The sequence below is a fragment of the Hypanus sabinus genome, chromosome 2 (genome assembly GCF_030144855.1).
Source record: "Hypanus sabinus isolate sHypSab1 chromosome 2, sHypSab1.hap1, whole genome shotgun sequence".
In the NCBI taxonomy this organism is placed as follows: domain Eukaryota; kingdom Metazoa; phylum Chordata; class Chondrichthyes; order Myliobatiformes; family Dasyatidae; genus Hypanus; species Hypanus sabinus.
Window position 1 is genome coordinate 10865064 of NC_082707.1, and position 19551 is coordinate 10884614.

At 47.4% G+C, this 19551-nt stretch overlaps 1 protein-coding gene across 1 annotated transcript in view; it reads left to right on the forward strand.

Annotated features, from left to right (window-relative positions):
- The window catches only part of eif2b5 (eukaryotic translation initiation factor 2B, subunit 5 epsilon), a 78503-nt gene extending 61352 nt beyond the window's left edge, over positions 1–17151 (forward strand). The window contains exons 15-16 of the mRNA XM_059992000.1: positions 10517–10627; positions 16960–17151. Of these exons, the coding sequence (XP_059847983.1) occupies positions 10517–10627; positions 16960–17022 (174 nt within the window). The 3' untranslated portion in view covers positions 17023–17151. The remainder of the gene's footprint in view (positions 1–10516; positions 10628–16959) is intronic.
- Positions 17152–19551: the final 2400 nt, after the last annotated feature.

A 19551-nucleotide genomic window follows, 5' to 3' on the forward strand; every position in this document is an offset into this window, starting at 1 on the left:
GAGACGGCAGAGAGAAACTAGAAACAGCAGGAAGCATAACCTTAAGTCAGTGCTCCACAAATTCCATCAGTATGTGGATTTGCAACAAAAGGGGAGAACGCGTTGAACCTCGCTGAGACAAACATCCCCGACATGTACCAGGGCAGAGCCCCGCCCTCACCTCGGATACTCAGACCACATCTCTGTTATGCTCATCCCAGCATACAGAACGCTCGTCAGGCGCTCCAGACCGGTTCAAAAGCAGGTGAAAACCTGGCCAGCAGGAGCCATCTCTGCTCTTCAAGACTGCTTTGAGCACACTGACTGGCACATATTCAGGGAAGCTGCAACCGATGGTGACTCTACCAACTTAGGGGAGTACACAGCATCAGTGACCAGCTACATCAGAAAGTGCATTGATGATGTTACTCTGTCCAAGACCATCACTATACGCGCTAACCAGAAGCCATGGATGACCGCGGAGGTGCGTGCACTGCTGAGGTCCCGCAACTCTGCCTTCAGAGCAGGCAACAAGGCAGCACTAACAACAGCAAGGGCTAAACTTTCCCAGGCCATCAGAGGGGCAAAGTGTGTACACACCCAGCGAATCCACAGCCACTTCCAGGACAGCGGCGACACACGCCATATGTGGAAGGGCATCCAGGACATCACCAATTACAGGACAACAACACCTGACTGTGCAGGTGATGCCTCCCTCCCAGATGCGCTGAGTAACTTCTACGCCTGGTTTGAGGTGGAAAGTGACATGGCGGCGAGGAAATCCACCCCTCCTACAAATGACCAGGTGCTGTGTCTCACCGTGGCCAACGTGAGAAGAACCCTGTGCAGGGTCAACCCGCAGAAGGCTGCTGGACCAAACAACATCCCTGGTAGAGTGCTCAGAGGATGTGCAGACCAGATAGCAGATGTTATCTGACATCTTCAACATGTCCCTGAGCAGCACCACCGTTCCAACGTGCTTCAAGGCCGCCACCATCGTCCCCGTGCCAAAGAAGTCTTCAGTGTCCTGCCTAAATGACTACCATCTCGTTGCACTTACATCCATCATCATGAAGTGTTTTGAGAGGCTCGTCATGAGGCATATCAAGACCCTGCTGCTCCCCTCACTGGACCCCCTGCAGCTTGCGTACAGTCCCAACCGCTCAACAGATGATGCCATTGCCACCACCCTCCACCTGACCCTAACCCACCTGGACAAAAAAGACACATACGTTCGGATGCTGTTCATAGACTTCAGTTCAGCATTCAACACAATCATCCCTCAGGAACTGATTAGAAAGCTGAGCCTACTGGGCCTGAACACCTCCCTCTGCAACTGGATCCTAGACTTCCTGACTGGGAGACCTCAGTGTCCGGAACAGGAGCAGCATCTCCAACACCGTCACACTGAGCACAGGGGCTCCCCAGGGTTGTGTGCTCAGTCCACTGCTGTTCACTCTGCTGACCCACGACTGTGCTGCAACACACAGCTCGGACCATATCATCAAGTTCGCCGATGACACAACCATGGTGGGTCGTCAGCTTACAGACAGGAGGTGCAGCGGCTAACGGACCAACAACCTGTCTCTGAATGTGAACAAAAGAGATGGTTGTTGACTTCAGGAGGGCATGGAGCGACCACTCCCTGCTGAACATCGACGGCTCCTTGGTAGAGATCATAAAGAGCACCAAATTTCTTGGTGTTCACCTGACGGAGAATCTCACCCGGTCCCTCAACACCAGCTCCATAGCAAAGAAAGCCCAGCAGCGTCTCTACTTTCTGTGAAGGCTGAGGAAAGTCCATCTCCCACCCCCCATCCTCATCACATTCTGCAGGGATTGTATAGAGAGCATCCTGAGCAGCTGCATCACTGCCTGGTTCGGAAATTGCACCATCTCAGATCACAAGGCCCTGCAGAGGGATAGTTAGGTCAGCTGAGAAGATCATCAGGGTCTCTCTTCCCAGCATCACGGACATTTACACTACACGCTGCATCCGCAAAGCAAACAGCATTATGAAGGACCCCATGCACCCCTCGTACAATCTCTTCTCCCTCCTGTCATCTGGGAAAAGGCTCCGAAGCACTCGGGCTGTCACGACCAGACTATGTAACAGTTTCTTCCCCCAAGCTATCAGACTCCTCAATGCCCAGAGCCCGGACTGACACCTTGCCCTATTGTCCTGTTTATTATTTATTGTAATGCCTGCACTGTTTTGTGCACTTTACGCACAAGTGCACTGTTTGTGCACTGTTTTATGCACTGTGTAGGTCTGTAGTCTAGTGTAGCTTTCTCTGTGTTGTTTCTTTTACGTAGTTCAGTCTAGTTTTTGTACTGTGTCATGTAACACCATAGTCCTGAAAAACATTGTCTCATTTTTACTATGTTCTGTACCAGCGGTTATGGTCGAAATGACAATAAAAGTGACTTGACTTGTTTAACTGTGACAAAACTGCAATTTATTGGAAAAAAATTGCCGAACACCCCAAACTCTGACGACTTAGCCTAACGCACCATCATCAGAGTGTGCTTGGTTGTCTCCCTGATTCCAGTAAGTGAAACTACACTGTACATACATTATTTCTACTTTATATAGGCTGTGTATTTTTGTGTCACTGTATTTGGTATGATTTGGCAGCTTCATAGCTTAAAGGTTACTGGACAGAGTGCTTCCACTGAGACCGCTTCCAGTACACTAGTAGCACTACATAATGAGATTTTCACTATGCTAGACAGTGCTGCAATGATTGCAGAAAAGTATTTCTACTTTATATAAGCTGTGTATTTATCATATAATTCCTGCTTTTACTAGATGTTACTGTTATTTTAGGTTTTATGTGTTGTTTGGCATGATTTTTGTAGGTTGTTTTTTTGGGTCTGGGAACACTCTCAAATTTTTCCCATATTAATAAATGGTAATTGCTTATTCACTTAATGACGTTCCGGCTTACGAACCATTCTACTTTCAGATAACCTGTATACCTTTTTTTTACCAACAGAGTCACCCCATCCTCTCTGCCACCCCTATTTGTGTCTTTAGATGTTAAGCTCCCAACTGTAATCTTTCAGCCATGACATTGTGATATCTACGTAATACCTGCCAATTCCTACAAGATCATCTCCCTTACTTCTTATATTGCACGCATTCAAATATAACACCTTTAGTGCTGTACTCATCACACTTTTCAATTTTGTTTCCATGTCGCCTTAAGGTAAATTCTTATCCCTTTCTGAACTTCTTGTCTTTATTCTGAAGACTTCAGAGCCAGTATGTTCTTTGCTTTGGCACTTCTCATTGTTGCCCCTTGGGAGTGTTGTTAACAGCTTGTGACCTGCCTCACAATGTACTAATTCATCTAAAAAAAATACAGAGCTTTACTATTGAAAACATGCCTTGAGCTATCAAGTTCTACTGTCAGCCTATTAAAACTTCCGGGAATTACTCAGCAGGCCAAGCAACATCTTTGGATGGAGAAACGGTTAATGTTTCATGTCAGCAGCCTGAGCCATTCAGACTTGCAATGTGATGCTGAGCAACCCAGCCATTTCTTGTGGCCCGCCTGGAGAAAATACATGGAATTTCCCTTCCAGGACATCGAGAAATGTCCTCCTTCACAGGATGGTGTTTCCCTTCCTCCACCAGTGATCCTGCCCTCACCCACATCTCCTCCATTCCCAAGATATCTGCACTCTCTATTTTCCTGCCACCTTAACAGTGATAGAATTCCTCTTGTCCTCACCTACCACCCTATGAGCCTCTGCATCCAACGCATCATTCTCCACAACTTTTGCCATCTTCAAAAGGATCCTACCACCGAACATGTCCTTATCTCCATCCTCCCTCCACACCTTCTGCTTTCTACTGGGATAACTCCCTCTGTGACTTTCTTATCCATTCAGCCTTCCCTACTAATCAACTTCCTGGCACATACATCTGCAAGTGACTGAAGTTCTACACCTGCTTATTCATCACTTTTCTCACCTCCAATCAGGGCTCCAAACAGCCCTTCCAGGTGAGGCAACATTTCACCTGCAAATCTGTTGGGGTGGTTTATTGTATCTGGTGCTCCTGATGTGGCCTGCTCTTCATTGGTGAGACCTAACGTAAGTTGGGGGAATCACTTTGTCAATCACCACCAAAAGCGGCATTTCCTGGTGGCCAACCATTTTAATTCCTATACCCATTCACGTTCCGACATGTCGGTACATGGCTTCCTATACTGCCATGATGAGACCACGCTCAGGTTGGAGGAGCAACACCTTATATTCCAACTCGTTAGCCTCTAACCTGATGGCCTGAACATTGATTTATCCAGCTCCAAGCAATTTTCCCCCCACTCTGCTCCCCCCCCCCATTTGCTCACTTGCCTACCACCTCCCCTGGGGCCCCTTTGCACCTTCCCTTTCTCCCATGTCCACTCTCCTCTCCTGTCAGATTTCTTCTTCTGCAGACCTTTGCCTTTTCCACCTATCACCACCCAGCTTCATACTTTATCCCGCCCTCCCCACCCACATGGCTTTTCCTACCACCTGCCAGATGTACTCCTTCCCCTGCCCCTCAACTTACTCCGCCTTCATACTCTTCCTTTCCAGTCCTGATGAAGGACCTCGGCACAGAATGTTGACTGTTTATTCACTTACATAGATGCTGCCTAACGTTCTGACTTTCTCCAGCATTTGGTGTGTATGGCTCTGGATTTAAAGCATCTGTAGAACCTCTTGTGTTTTGGAATTTCCTGGTCTCTCCCTGCTGCTTCGCATCATTTGAGTTTGGGTGGAGCATCTTAAAGAGGTGAAGGAGTCTCTTGAACAGCGCTTGGTAAAGCTGTTAGTGCATCCTCTGGGGCAGGGGAGGGAACGAAGAGAGGAAGTTGTTAAAAGAGGAAAAATAAACATGAAAACAAACTAACTTTGAGTGTGTGAAAAGTCTCAACTGTGCTGTTTAGAAACCTAGCTTGTGCCGGTTGAGAACTTTATTCCTTGGAATGTAGAAGATTAAGAGGAGAATTTGTTAGAGGTATACAAAATTATGAGAGGTGTAGACAGGGGTCAAGAGTGAATTGTAGGGTCCCTGAAAGTGTGTCCAAAGGTCGTGGAATCGGTGTTGGGGTGAGTGAAGTTGAACGAAGTTATCCCCTCTGCTTCAAAAGCCTGCTGGTTGATGGGTAATAACTGTTCCTGAACCTGGTGATGTGAGCCCTGCTGGTTGAGGGGTAATAACTGTTCCTGAACCTGGTGGTGTGGGACCTGATTGCTGATGGGTAACAACTGTTCCTAAACCTGGTGGTGTTGGATCTGAGGCTTCCATGCCTTCTCTCTGTTGGCAGTAGAGAGAAGAGAGCACGGCCTGGGTGGTGGGGGTCCTTGATGATTGTTGCTGCTTTCCTGTGACAGCTCTCCATGTAGATGTGCTCAGTGGTGGAGGAGGGTTTTGTTTGTGATGGACCGGGCAGTATGCACTACATTTTGTATGCTTTTCCATTCAAGCGTATTGGTGTTTCCATATCAGGCTATGGTGCAACCAATCAGTATACTCTCTATCTTGTATTTACAGAAGTTTGTCAAAATCTTAGATGTCATGCCAAAACTTTGCAAATTTCTATGATACTATTGCACCTGCTTCAACCACTTTCACTAGCAGCTCGGTCCATTTATTCACCATCTCCTGTGTGTAAAAAGTTGTCCCTCAGGGTTGTTTTTAAATTATTCCCTTCTTAGCCTAAACCTTTGCCTTTTCATTTTGTATTTGCCTTCACCAAAGAATAGACTGTTGCCATTACCTATTAAACACTTGAATAAGGTTGTCCCTCATTCTCCTACATTCCAAGACCTTGCCTGGTCAACCTCTCCGTATAACTCGGGTCCTCCAGCCCAGGCAAGATCATCGCAAATCTTTTCTGCACTCTTTCCAGTTTAACCATGTCTTTCCTAAAACCAAACTCTACACAGTAGTCCAACTACAGCTTAATCAACAACTTATGGTGATTTTCACATTGGATTAGTGTTCTCCAAGGTGCCTGGAATTGATACCTGGAATATTTAAGCTCACTTGGCAGTGAAAGCGGGAAGCTTAATAGCAGTGCAGCAAGTGGGGAGGGAAATATAAAAGATACACTAAGCAGGAACAGTGGGCAGAGCAGATTTGGGCAGGTTATGGACATCTGGAAGGCTGTTGAGGCTTATTTTATGGTGAGCAGTTTTGGGCCTGTATCTAAGAAAGGATGTGCTGGCATTGAAGTGTGTCCAGAGGAGGTTCACGAGAAGGATCACAGTAATGAAAGGGTTAAGGTATGTGGAGATTTTGATGGCTCTGGGACTGTCACACTGGAGTTTAGAAGAATGGAGGGGGGGAGGAGATCTCATTGAAACCTATCAAATACTGAAGGGGCTGGACCAAGTGGACATGGAGAGGATGTTTCCAGTAGTGTGGGAGTCAGAATAAAAGAATGTTCCTTTAGAACAGAGATGAGGAATTTCTTAAGGCAGATGGTGGTAAGTCTGTGGAATTCATTGCCATGGACAGCTGTGGAGGCCAAGTCATTGGGTATATTTAAATCCTGGATTATATGTTCAAGAAAACAATATGTTTTATTGTCTTATTATGTCTTATCTTTATTATAAGTTAAAGGAGGCAAAGTTGGGATTGTGGAAGATGGAGAGGAGATAGTGACAGGAAAGTTCTAAAGGAGAGCAGACAGTACTGTGACAGGTGATGGAGCCATGTTATGTTTTTTAAACTCCCAAGACTAATCAAAAGAAAAACGTGGTAAGAGGAGGATAATAAATCAGTCATGATAGAATGGCAGAGCAAACTTGATTGGCCAATTGGCCTAATTCTGCTCCTGAGTCTTATGGTCTTAATGTAAGGAGCTTCACAGGTAAGACTTACAAGCTTAGAACATGATCGGTACTAGTAATTATGGTTGGTGGCTGTTGCAAAAACAACCTCACACACAACGTCAGCTAAACCAAGGAATTGTGGACCATGAAGAGGAAGTCAGGAGAAAACACACCAGACCTCATTGAGGTTTCAGTGGTAGAAACAGTGAGTAGCTTCAAGTTCTTAGCCATCAGCATCTTGGAGGATTATCTTGGCCCAAAAGTGAGACAGTTAGGAAGAAGGCATGCCAACGGCTCTACTTCATTAAGAATTTGAGAAGGACTTCGATATTTCTTGAGATGTACAGTGAAGAGCATTCTGACTGGTTGCATCACAGTCCGGTGTGTAGACTCCAATGCACAGGATCACAAGACTCAGGGAGTTCCATCCTCTCAGCACCGAAGACTTCAAGAAGCAGTGCCTCAGGAAAGAAAGCAGCGTCCAGCACTAAGGACTCTCATCATTTAGAACATGCCATCTTCTTGTTGAATCAGGGCAGAGGTACATGAACATGAACCTGAAGACTCCCACTCAATGATTCAGAAAAATCTCCTTCCTCTCTGCCATCTGATTTCTGAATGGTCCAGAAGCACTGCCTTGTTATTCCTTTTCTGCACTATATTTATTTTGTGTAATTCATAGCAATTTTATGTGTTTGTGCTGTTCTGCTGCTGCAAAGCAACAAATTTCACATCATGTAAAGCCATTGATAATACATCTGATTCTCATTCCGATATTCCGTTCACAGAAGCACGGGAGAGACTCGCAATTTAATATTCCAACACACAAAAAGTTCAATCCTGATGAAAAGGCAAAAGAGGAGAGCGATTAGGGAGAACCAAACAGCAGCATTTAGAGTGTATGCTTAAGCAGTTGATGGTCAAGGCAATATGTTTAGAAATTATGTATAAGAGAGGAGCAATCATTCTTCTGGGGATATCCTACGGGTCTCCCAATAAGTCAGTATGATACTGATAGTGCAAGGAGCGGAATTTGTTAGATGACCTACCAGATACGGAAAGGCCTGGATAGATTAGATGTGGAGAGGATGCTTCCATCTATAGGAAAGTCTAGGATCTGAGGCCACAGCCTCAACAAAGAGGGGTGCTTTAGAATAGAAATGAAGTGGAATTTTTTCAGCAGAGGGTAATGAATCTTTGAAATTCATTGCCACAGAGGGGGTGGCAGCTATATCATTGGGCGTCTTTAAGGCAGAGATTGATATGCTCTTGATTGATCTCAAGATAAAGTTGGTCATGTTGAATGGCAGAATAGATTCGATGGGCTGAAGGACCTAATTTCCCTATATCTTATGGAACTGAAACTGGGGGGGCAGATGTCGAAGTGTTAATGGGTTGCATTTTGGCTGCAGTGACCATACTTGTGTGAGTTCTGAAAAGTGATGAGTTCGGACCATTGGGATAAGGGTCAGTTTCTGTGTTGTATGACTTAGGTCATGAGTTCCTCTAGGAAGGTTCTGTCAGGAGCTTATGTAAGATAAAAAGAAAGGCAAAATCTGAACCAAGGGTTGGAAGACCTTTAAAGATCTCACATTAAGACTTCAATATTAATTCAGTAATTACATGCAGCAAGTTCAGAATCAGCTTTAATATCACTGACATATGTTGTGACATTTATTTTGCGGTAGCAGCACATTGCAATACATAAAAATATAAATTGTGATAAATACATTTTTTAAAATTAATTAAATATGTCGTGCAAAAAGAAGAAAAGATACTGAGGTAGTGTACATGGGTTCATTGTCCATTCAGAAATCTGATGGCAGAGGGGAAGAAGCTGTTCCTAAACACTCAGTGTGTGCATCTCCTACTTGATGGTGACAATGAGCAGAGGGCTTGGCTTGGGTAATAGGGGTCCTTAATGATGAATACTACCTTCTTGAGGTATAGCCTTTTGAAGCTGCCCTTGATGACAGAAAGGCTAGTGCCCACGACGGAGGAACTAGCTGAATTTGCAGCTTCCTGCAGGACTTGAAATGAAGGAGGACCAATCTCAATAGTAAGAGACAAGCCGACTAAATTAGATTGGGAGCAGATGCTTGCAGGTATAACAACAGCTGATACGTAGGAGTCTTCTGGAAGAAAGTTGGTAAGAGTTCAGAAGCCAGCATGTTCCAGTAAAGATGAAAGGCAAAGATGACATGATTAGGGCAACTTGGATATTGAAGATTTACATAAGGACAGAAAAAAATGTCAGGTACAAACAACTGGAAATAAGGAGTCTTGAGTGATATAGGATTCAAAGAATCAAAGTACATTTGTTATCAAAGAATGTATAAATTATACGACCTTGAGATTCATCTGCTTACAGGCAGCCACAAAGCAAGAAACCTGCAAGAACCCAATTTAAAAAAACACCAACACCCAAAGTACAGAGAAAGAGAGGGAGGGGAAAAAACACAAATCACTTAAACAATAAAAGCAAGCAACAGCTTTCCGAACCAAATTGAGTCCATTGAGCTGGAGCAGGTCCTTAGCCTCAGTCTCGGTTCATCACACTGCAGGGCAAATCGCTGCAACGCTCGCAGACATGAAGTGCATAGCAGCCAGAGTGGTTTCACAGTTTCGTCGCCATGGAGAGGGGAGTAAACGTCATGGAAGAGCAATCGGAATCAGCCCAACTCTCACCTCCAGTCCTGACATCCTGCCTTTTGTCTTAAGAAAGAATTAGAAAGATCTTAAAAAAATTTTGAATGTCAAGTGGGTTAAAGAAGGATCCCTAGACAATCTGTAAGCATATCGATGGCAAAGAGCCTGTTTCTGTGTTAAATATTTCTTGTATTTTAAAATTTTATAATTGAGCTGATGTTCCAATTTAAATTGGTAGCATGGTTGATCTATGAACTGTGAGGTAAGATATGGACAACAGAACTCTGGGGAAGTAAAATAGTTCACAAATTGCTTTGATTCAGTTAAAATCTTTTAAAGAAAAACTTCAGATGCTGGAAATAATTTTTTTTAAACTGAAAATGCTGGAAATACTCAGTAGGTCAGGCAGCACGTGTGGCGAACCATTCAGGTTGAAGTTCATTTGTCAGAACTGGGGCAACAAAGTGTACTTTTAAACAGTTTTGATTAGCTTTATTTGTCACATGTACATCCAGTGAAATGCATGAAATCAGATCAGTGAGGATTGTGCTGGGCAACCAGCAAGTGTTGCCATGCTTCCAGTGCCAACATAGCACGCCCATAACTCATTGACTGTATGTTTTTTGGAATGTGGGAGGGAACCCATGAAGTCACGGGGAGAATGTACAAACTCCTTAGAGGCAGTGGAGGGTCTCGAGCCCTGATCTTACAGCTGGCCCTGTAACAGCATTATGCTATTGTGCTGCCCTGCTTGTTAAACTACAGGGAAGGTGGCATCGATGGGATGACCATGGGGATAAGGTGTAACCAGGGTTACCTGGGCAAAGAATGGTGGGAGCAGTTAAGCAGTAAGCAAAAGAACCACAATTTTTTTAAAACTATAGGAGCAGCAAAATTCAGAGCAGGAAGAGGTATTCTGAATAAAAAACACAAAATGCTGGCAGAGCTCAGCAGGCCAGACAGGAGGAGGTAATAATGACGTTTCGGGCTGAAACCCTTCATCAGGAGTGAAGTAACATGGGATCACGTATTCTGTTTTGTGGCTCAGGTGCTGATGACTCTGTACCAGCTGGAAGTGTTGGCAGAAGAGGCTGTTCTGCGTTGGTTCTCTCAGACCACATCAACAGAGAAAGCAAAACGGCTTCGAAAGCATCAGGGGGTGAGTGCACACTGTGACACTTCTGCTTGATGAACAGTGTATTTGCTTATTGTTCTTTAGTTCTTGTATACAGTACTGTGCAATAGGCTTAGACACACACATAGCTAGGGTGCTTAAGACTTTTGCAGTATTGTAGATATTTTATGTATTACACTGTAAGAGCATAAGAACATTAAAAACCCCCATCACTCAAGACATGCCCTCTTCTCATTGCTACCATCAGGGAGGAGGTAGAGGAGCCTGAAGACACACATTCAATGGTTCAGGAATGTTGCCACCAGATTTCTGAATGGAGAATGAACCCATATACACTGCCTCACTATTTTTCCTCATTTTTTGCACTACTTATTTAATTTCCATTTCTTATCTATGCTTGTTGCCATTTATAATTTTTATTATGTTTTGCAACATACTGCTGCCACTAAACAATAAATTATACACAACATATGCCAGTGATATAAAACCTGATTTTCATTCTCCACCACCCACTCAGGCAGTATGTTCCAGATTCCAAACACCCTCTCGGTGGAATAAGGTTCTCCTAATATGTTACCCTGTAGCGGTGTGCTACACGCAGCGCTAAAATTACGACACGGAGTCGGTAACTGCAGTCGAAGGAAAAACTTTATTCGAAATCCTCAGCCTCTCTCGACCTGTCCCCCGTGGCGCAGAGGCTCCAAAGCTCTGTGCTCGCAAACCCCCGTAGGCTATCTAATTGTGAGCCGGTTCGGATGTGCCAGGAAATGGGTTGCCATATAACCCCCCCCCCCCCAGAATCGGCAATACACCCCCCAATGTCCACAGTCTGGGCCAGAACCTGCTTGGGAGGTCGGCCTCTGCGCCGAGGTGCCGGAAACTCGGCCGGTTGCGCCAGGTCCACATGGGCCGGTTTGAGGCGGTCCACCGTGAAAACCTCCTCTCCCCCCAACGTCCAGCACGAACGTGGACCCGTTGTTCCGGAGCACCATAAACGGCCCCTCGTATGGCCGCTGCAGCGGTGGCCGATGCCCGCCCCTTCGTACAAACACAAACTTACAGTTCTGTAGGTCTTTGGGTACGCAGGTCGGGTGCCGCCCGTGCTGTGAAGTGGGTATGGGGGCCAGGTTACCGAGCTTCTCGCGTAATCTGCCCAGGACTGCTGCGGGATCTTCCTCTTGCCCCCGTGGGGCTGGTAGGAACTCCCCGGGGATGACCAGGGGCGCGCCGTATACCAACCGTATATGAGGCGTGCAGGTCGTCCTTGGGCGCTGTGCGGATGCCGAGTTGGACCCAGGGAAGCTCGTCCGCCCAGTTGGCTCCTCGCAGGCGGGCCATGAGGTCCGACTTCAGGTGACGGTGGAAACGCTCCACTAGCCCGTTCGACTGTGGGTGGGAGGCAGTGGTGTGGTGCAGCTGAGTCCTCAAAAGGCTGGCCATAGCGGACCACAGGCTGGAGGTGAACTGGGCGCCTCTGTCGGAGGTAATGTGGGCCGGTACACCAAAGCGAGATATCCAGGTGGCGATCAGGGCTCGGGCGCAAGATTCGGAGGTGGTGTCGGTGAGCGGGACCGCCTCTGGCCATCTCGTGAACCGGTCCACAATAGTCAGGAGGTGCCGCGCTCTGAATGTGAATGAATGTGGTCGAAACGCCGGTGGGCGGGATGGAACTGCTGCGGTGGGGCTTTGGTATGCCGCTGCACCTTGGCCGTCTGGCAGTGCATGCACGTTTTGGCCCATTCACTGACCTGTTTGCGGAGTCCGTGCCAAACGAACCTGCTGGAAACCATCCGGATGGGGGGATGCGCCAAGTTATGAATGGAGTCAAAAACACGGCGCCGCCAGGCTGTCGGGACGACGGGACGGGGCTGGCCGGTGGCGACGTCACAGAGTAGGGTCTTCTCACCTTGGCCTACGGGGAGGTCCTGGAGCTGCAAACCAGAGACTGCGGTTCTGTAACTCGGAATCTCCTCATCCGCCTGCTGCAAGGGCATGAACGGTAGGGCGAGAGAGCGCATCCGCCACGACATTGTCCTTACCCGAGACGTGCCAGACATCCGTCGTGTATTCAGAGATGTAGGACAGGTGGCGTTGCTGGCGGGACGACCAGGGGTCAGACGCTTTCGTAAACGCAAAGGTAAGCGGTTTGTGGTCCGTGAACGTGGTGAAGGGCCGACCTTCTAGGAAGTACCTGAAATGCCGGATTGCCAGGTAGAGCGCCAACAGTTCCCGGTCGAAAGCACTGTACTTGAGCTCGGGTGGCCGCAGGTGTTTGCTGAAAAACGCCAGGGGTTGCCAGCGACCTGCAATGAGTTGCTCCAGCACCCCACCGACTGCCGTGTTAGATGCGTCCACTGTGAGGGCGGTAGGGGCGTCCATTCTGGGATGTACTAGCATTGCGGCGTTCGCCAAAGCTTCCTTCGTTTGAACGAAAGCGGCGGCGGACTCCTCATCCCAGGTAATGTCCTTGCCCTTACCCGACATCAGGGTGAACAGGGGGCGCATGATCCGGGCAGCTGAAGGGAGGAAGCGGCGGTAGAAATTGACCATACCTACGAATTCCTGAAGGCCTTTGATCGTGGTGGGTCGGGGAAAGTGGCGGACCGCATCTACCTTAGCGGGCAGAGGGGTTGCCCCGTCTTTAGTAAACCTGTGGCCCAGGAAGTTAATGGTATCGAGTCCGAACTGGCATTTGGCGGGGTTGATTGTAAGACCGTACTCACTCAGTCGGGCGCAGAGTTGACGGAGGTGGGACAGATGCTCCTGACAACTGCTGCTGGCTATGAGGATGTCATCCAAATAGATGAACGCGAAGTCCAGGTCCCGTCCCACCGCGTCCATTAACCGCTGGAACGTCTGTGCAGCATTCTTCAGGCCGAACGGCATGCGGAGGAACTCGAAAAGGCCAAACGGGGTGATGAGAGCTGTTTTGGGGACGTCGTCAGGATGCATCGGGATTTGATGGTACCCTCGGACGAGGTCTACCTTGGAGAAGATCCGTGCGCCGTGCAGGTTTGCTGCAAAGTCCTGAATGTGCGGCACAGGGTAGCGGTCCGGTGTGGTAGCCTCGTTCAGCCTGCGGTAGTCGCCGCACAGTCTCCAGCCTCCCTTCGCTTTGGGCACCATGTGCGGGGGGGGCCCATGGGCTGTCAGACTGCCGGATGATCCCCAATTCCTCCATCCTCTGGAACTCCTCCTTCGCCAGTCGGAGCTTGTCAGGGGGAAGCCGCCGAGCGCGGGCGTGGAGGGGTGGTCCCTGGGTCAGGATGTGGTGCTGTACGCTGTGCCTGGGCATGGCCGCTGTGAACCGCGGTGCCAGAACCGATGGGAAATCCGCCAGGACCCTGGTGAAGTCATTGTCGGACAGCGTGATGGAGCCGAGGTGAGGGGCTGGCAACTGGGCTGCACCCAGAGAGAACGTCTGAAAGGTCTCAGCGTGGACCAGTCTCTTCCTGGGCAGGTCGACCAGTAGGCTGTGAGCCCGCAAAAAATCCGCACCCAGAAGCGGTTGGGCTACGGGGGCCAGTGTGAAGTCCCACGTGAACTGGCTGGAGCCAAACTGTAGTTGCACCTGACGGGTGCCATAGGTCCTTACTGTGCTGCCATTCACGGCCCTCAGGGGGGGACCCGGTGCCCTGCTGCGGGTGTCGTAACTCGTTGGAGGCAAAACGCTGATCTCAGCCCCAGTATCGACCAAAAACCGGCGTCCCGACCTTCTATCCCACACATACAGGAGGCTATCCCGATGGCCAGCCGCCGTAGCCATCAGCGGCAGCTGGCCCTGGCGTTTCCCGGGAACTTTGTAGGGTGGGCAACAACGGCGGGTTTCTGCGCCCCACCGCTGGTGGTAGAAGCACCAGTGTTCAATGGGCCGGGGGTTGGCGGGCTCTGCGGCCGGGCCTGGACTGGTTTGCTGCCGGGAGCGTGGCTGGGAGATCTGCACGATGGACGCCCCGCTCACCTTTTTGGCGTTCCACAGCAAGTCCGCCCGGGCTGCCACCTTCCGGGGGTCACTGAAATCCGCGTCGGACAGCAGCAGGCGTATGTCCTCGGGCAGCTGCTCCAGGAATGCCTGCTCAAACATGAGGGAGGGCTTGTGTCCTCCGGCCAGAGACAACATCTCATTCATTAAAGCCGATGGAGGTCTGTCGCCCAAGCCATCCAGGTGCAGTAAACGGGTAGCCCGCTCGCGCCGTGAGAGTCCGAAAGTCCTGAGGAGCAGGGCTTTGAATTCCGTGTACTTGCCGTCTGCCGGGGGCGACTGTACAAACTCCGCGACCTGGGCCACTGTGTCCTGGTCGAGGGAGCTCACCACGTAGTAGTAGCGGGTGTGAGGTGATCCGGCGAACGTGGAATTGGGCTTCGGCTTGCTGGAACCATAGGTTCGGGCGCTGTGTCCAGAAACCCGGCAGTTTCAACGAAACCGCATGAACAGAGGCGGCGTCGGTCATTTCTGGTCCAAAAATCGTTTGGACCGTTGGGGTCACCAATTGTAGTGGTGTGCTACACGCAGCGCTAAAATTACGACACGGAGTCGGTAACTGCAGTCGAAGGAAAAACTTTATTCGAAATCCTCAGCCTCACTTTTAAGCCTTTCTCGACCTGTCCCCCGTGGCGCAGAGGCTCCAAAGCTCTGTGCTCGCAAACCCCCGTAGGCTATCTAATTGTGAGCTGGTTCGGATGTGCCAGGAAATGGGTCGCCACAACCCCTAACATATACTGTCACATTTTAAATAATTTTTAAAAAGTTTCCTCTATCTATGCCAATCATAACTTCCTGTATACTCTCAGTGGCTACTTTATTAGGTATTTCCTATACCGTGGACTTTGAGTGTTTGTTCATGGTCTTCCACTACTGTAGCCCATCCAATTCCACCTCAAGGCTCAACATATTATACGTTCAGAGATACTCCTCTGTACGTTACTGCTTTAATGTGTGGTTGTTTGAGTTACTGTCACCTCCCTGTCAGCTTGAACCAATCTGGCCATTTTTCTCTGACCTCTATCATTAACAAGACATTTTCACCCACAGAACTGCCTCTCACAGGATTTTTTTTTTTTGTTTTATCCACCATTCTCTGTAAACTGCAGAGAATATCATGCATGAAAATCCCAGATTAGCAGTTTCTGAGACACTCAAACCCTGCTGTCAGACTCCACCTCAGCAAACAGCACAGAAAGGAAAATCTATCCAGTTTGTCCTGAACACTGCACTCCGGGCAGCATCCTGGTGAATCTTCTCTGCACCCTCTCCCATGCAGTCACATCCCTGCTGAAACTGTCTGCATGTGGCCATCATGTAAGGTGGAATAAGACCCCACTCACTCAATCTCTCTTCTCCCTTCTTCCATCGGGCAGAAGACATAAAGGTCTGAAAGTACATATCATCAGGCTCAAGGCCAGCTTCTACCCTATTGAATGTAACAGACCTCACAGTCTACCTCGTTTTGATCATGCACTTTATGTTTAAGTGTGTTGCACTTTCTCCATCTGCATCTTTTTCACTTTATTCTGCATTGTTATGTTTTGCCTTGTTCTACCTCAATACACTGGATAGTGATCTGCATAGAGAGTATGTAAGACAAGTGTTTCACTGTATCTTATAACTATATAACAATTACACACGGAAACAGGCCATCTCGGCCCTTCTAGTCCGTGCCGAATGCTTACTCTCACCTAGTCCCACTGGCCCGCACTCAGCCCATAACCCTCCATTCCTTTCCTGTCCATATACCTATCCAATTTTTTTTTAAATTACAAAATCGAACCTGTCTCTACATAACCATAAAATGTGTACTCTTTTACTCATGAAGTTTAGATGCAGCTGTCAGGATAACTATTAGTCCCCGAACAGTCCTTTAAGGTGAGGCAACACTTCACTGGCAAGTCACTTCAAACCCATCTGGGTTCACCTATCACATTCTAGCTTGTTCTCCTTACCCTCCCCATATCTTCTTATTCTGGCTTCTTCCCCCTTTCTTTCTGTCTTGATGAAGAGTCTCGGCCGAAAAAGTTGATTCTTTTTCCCTCTGCGTAGATGCTGCCTGACCTGATCAGCTCCTCCAGCATGTTGTGTGTGTTGCTCTGGATTTCCAGCTTCTGCAGAATCTCTTGTGTTTTACTATTAGTTCCACCCATTGTGTGGCCTCAGACAGATAATAGCCCGTGTGATCTCAAACAATAATGCCCGGCTGACAATATGCAAGGTTGGCGTTTATTCTGTGACCATGTGCGTTGATTTAATCACTGTGGAACCGGGATGGCTGACTTAACTGTGTACGGCAAACATCCTGTAAATGGCTGGAAATTGTGAGGTTTGCATGATTGCATTTCATATTGTCTCCTTTATTGTTCAGGTCCAGAGGTTCATCAAATGGCTAAAGGAGGCAGAGGAAGAATCGTCCGGAGGAGAGGACTGACCAGTAGATCACATGCAGCACCACTGTTGAACTGAAATGACCACTTGGTTGGCTGACCTGAATCTCATTTAGTCTGTTATATAATTTTAAATGGAAGGAGTAAAGAGTTTATCAGATTTAAAGTTTTAATGAATGAGAATGGTCTCTTGCCTTTTCGTGGCTCCTTTCAATTTCTGAGCTGTGAACGACCTTCAAAACCTGAAGCCCTCCTTTCATGTACAGGAATTCTGCTTAAATCACACCTTGGACTCATGGGGCCAGTATCTCCCAAGGGTTAGACCATAAGACACAGAAGCAGAATTAGGCTATTTGTTCATTGCTGTTTTATTAGCCCTCACATCCCTTTCTCTGGCTGTGTCCCTGTAACCTTTGATGCCCTTACTCAACCAACACTTAAAATATACCCAATGGCTTGGTGTCCACAGCCTTCTGTGGCAATGAATTCCACAGATTCACCACACTATGGTTAAAGAATTCTTCCTCAACTCTCTTCTAAATAGACATCCTTCTGAAGCTACGCCCTCTGGACCTAGACTCCCCCATTACAGGAAACATTCTCTCCACATCCACTCTCTGTAGGCCCTTGAGTTGTGAATTTCGTATGCCTCCTATATGGGGATAGTCTCAGTTCAGTACCTACTAGGCATGAACAATGCTAATTCTCAGTCAGTGCCAAGTTGCAGCTTGCCGAGAGGAATCACAGAATGACTGATGGTGGGGTGGAAATGCGTCTGGACAGAATGAGGTCTTCATTTGAACCTTAACTCAACTTGTACCTCTTATGGAGTGTTTTTGACAGGGTTTGTGGAGCTTTGGTGTATTTGCATTGGTAGCAATATAATGAGAGAACAGGAACCTGTACAGATAGTGTGAAAGTCAAACTACCATCAAACGTACTGAGAATGGTAGGGCACCAGAGAGTGCAACAGGAAAAAGAGATTTCGTGTTACAAGTGCATAGATCATTGAAATAATAAAATTAGTTTATTACTACTACGTGTACTGAGGTACAATGTAAAAGCTTGTCTTGTGTACAGTCCATACAGGTCAATTCATTACAACAGTGCATTGAGTAGTAGAAGGTGGGGAAAAAGAATGCAGGATAAAGTATTACAGTGCAGAAAAAATGTAGTGCAGGTAGACAGTGAGGTGCAAGGTCACAAAGAGTAGATTATAAGATCTAGAGTCACTTTCATCATACTCGGGAACATTTGATAGTCTTACAAGAGTGGAATAGAAACTGTCCTTGAGTTGAGAGATGTTATCAGGCCTTTATATCTTCTACCTGAAGAGGGAATCTCCAGGGTAGGTGCTGGAGTGGTAAAAAAGGCATTTAACATGCTGAACTTCATCAGTCAGGGCACTGCATTGCGATGTTCTGTTGGAATTGTATAAGTCATTGGTGAGACCACACTTGGCGTTTGGCCACCCTGTTATAAGAAAGATGTGGTTAAACTGGAAAGGTTACACAGAAGATTCATGAGGATGTTACCAGGACTAAGGGCCTGAGTTACAAGGAAAGATTGGCCAGTTTAGGTCCCTGTTACTGGGAAATGTAGAAGAATGAAGGGCATCCTTATAGAAATGTTTAAAATTTATGAGAGGTATAGATAATGTCTCCTAGTCTCCAAAACTAGGGGCATAGGTTTAGGATGAGAAGGGAGGGGCAGAGTTTTCACCCAGAGTGTTGTCAGTATTTGGAATGAGCTGCCAGAGGAAGTTGTTGAGTCAGGTGCAGTAGTGTCCTTTAAGAAGCCCGAGGACAGATATGTGGAGGGGTGGGGGGTTTAGGGGATATGAGTGAAAGCAGGAAATTGTGAAAAGCTGGGTAGGTGCCATGGTTAGCATGGGCTAGTTGGGCCGCAGGGACTATTGTATTGTATGGTTCTGTAATATGAGTGTATCTTGACTACATTATGTCAAACCCCAGAGACTTTGCGACTGGTTCTCATGAAAGCCATCATTCCTTATAATGACAACCCTCTCAGTAGTTCAGAAATAAATTAATGTGTAGTGATTCTACGTGGCAGTGGATGGGGTTGTGTTGAAAGTGCTGGAATGGGCCATCAGTAACAGAACATGTTACCACAGAGAAGCAGACCTTTCAGCCCAACCTATCCATGCTGACCAGATTGACTACCTGAGTTAGTCCAATTTGCCTGCATTTGGTCCACATCTCTTGGTTATTGATCATTTGCCTCATCTATGCCCCTCAAGATTTTATAATCCCTGACTGTGGTAGCGTAGCACTAGCATGACGTTATTACAGCTCGGGGTGTTCTGGAGTTCAGAGTTCAATTCTGGCGCTGGGTCTCAGTACGTCCTCCCCATGGACTGTAGGTTTTCCCCTGTGTGCTCCAGTTTCCTCCCATAGTCCAAAGATGTACTGGGTAGGTAAATTGGTCATATTCAATTGTCCTCTGAGGGTTAATTGGATTTGTTGGGGGTTGCTGGGGTGGGCTGGTGTAAAGGGTTGAAAGAGTTAACTCTGTTGTATTGCTAAAATAAAAAGCAAAAACATAAGGTCACC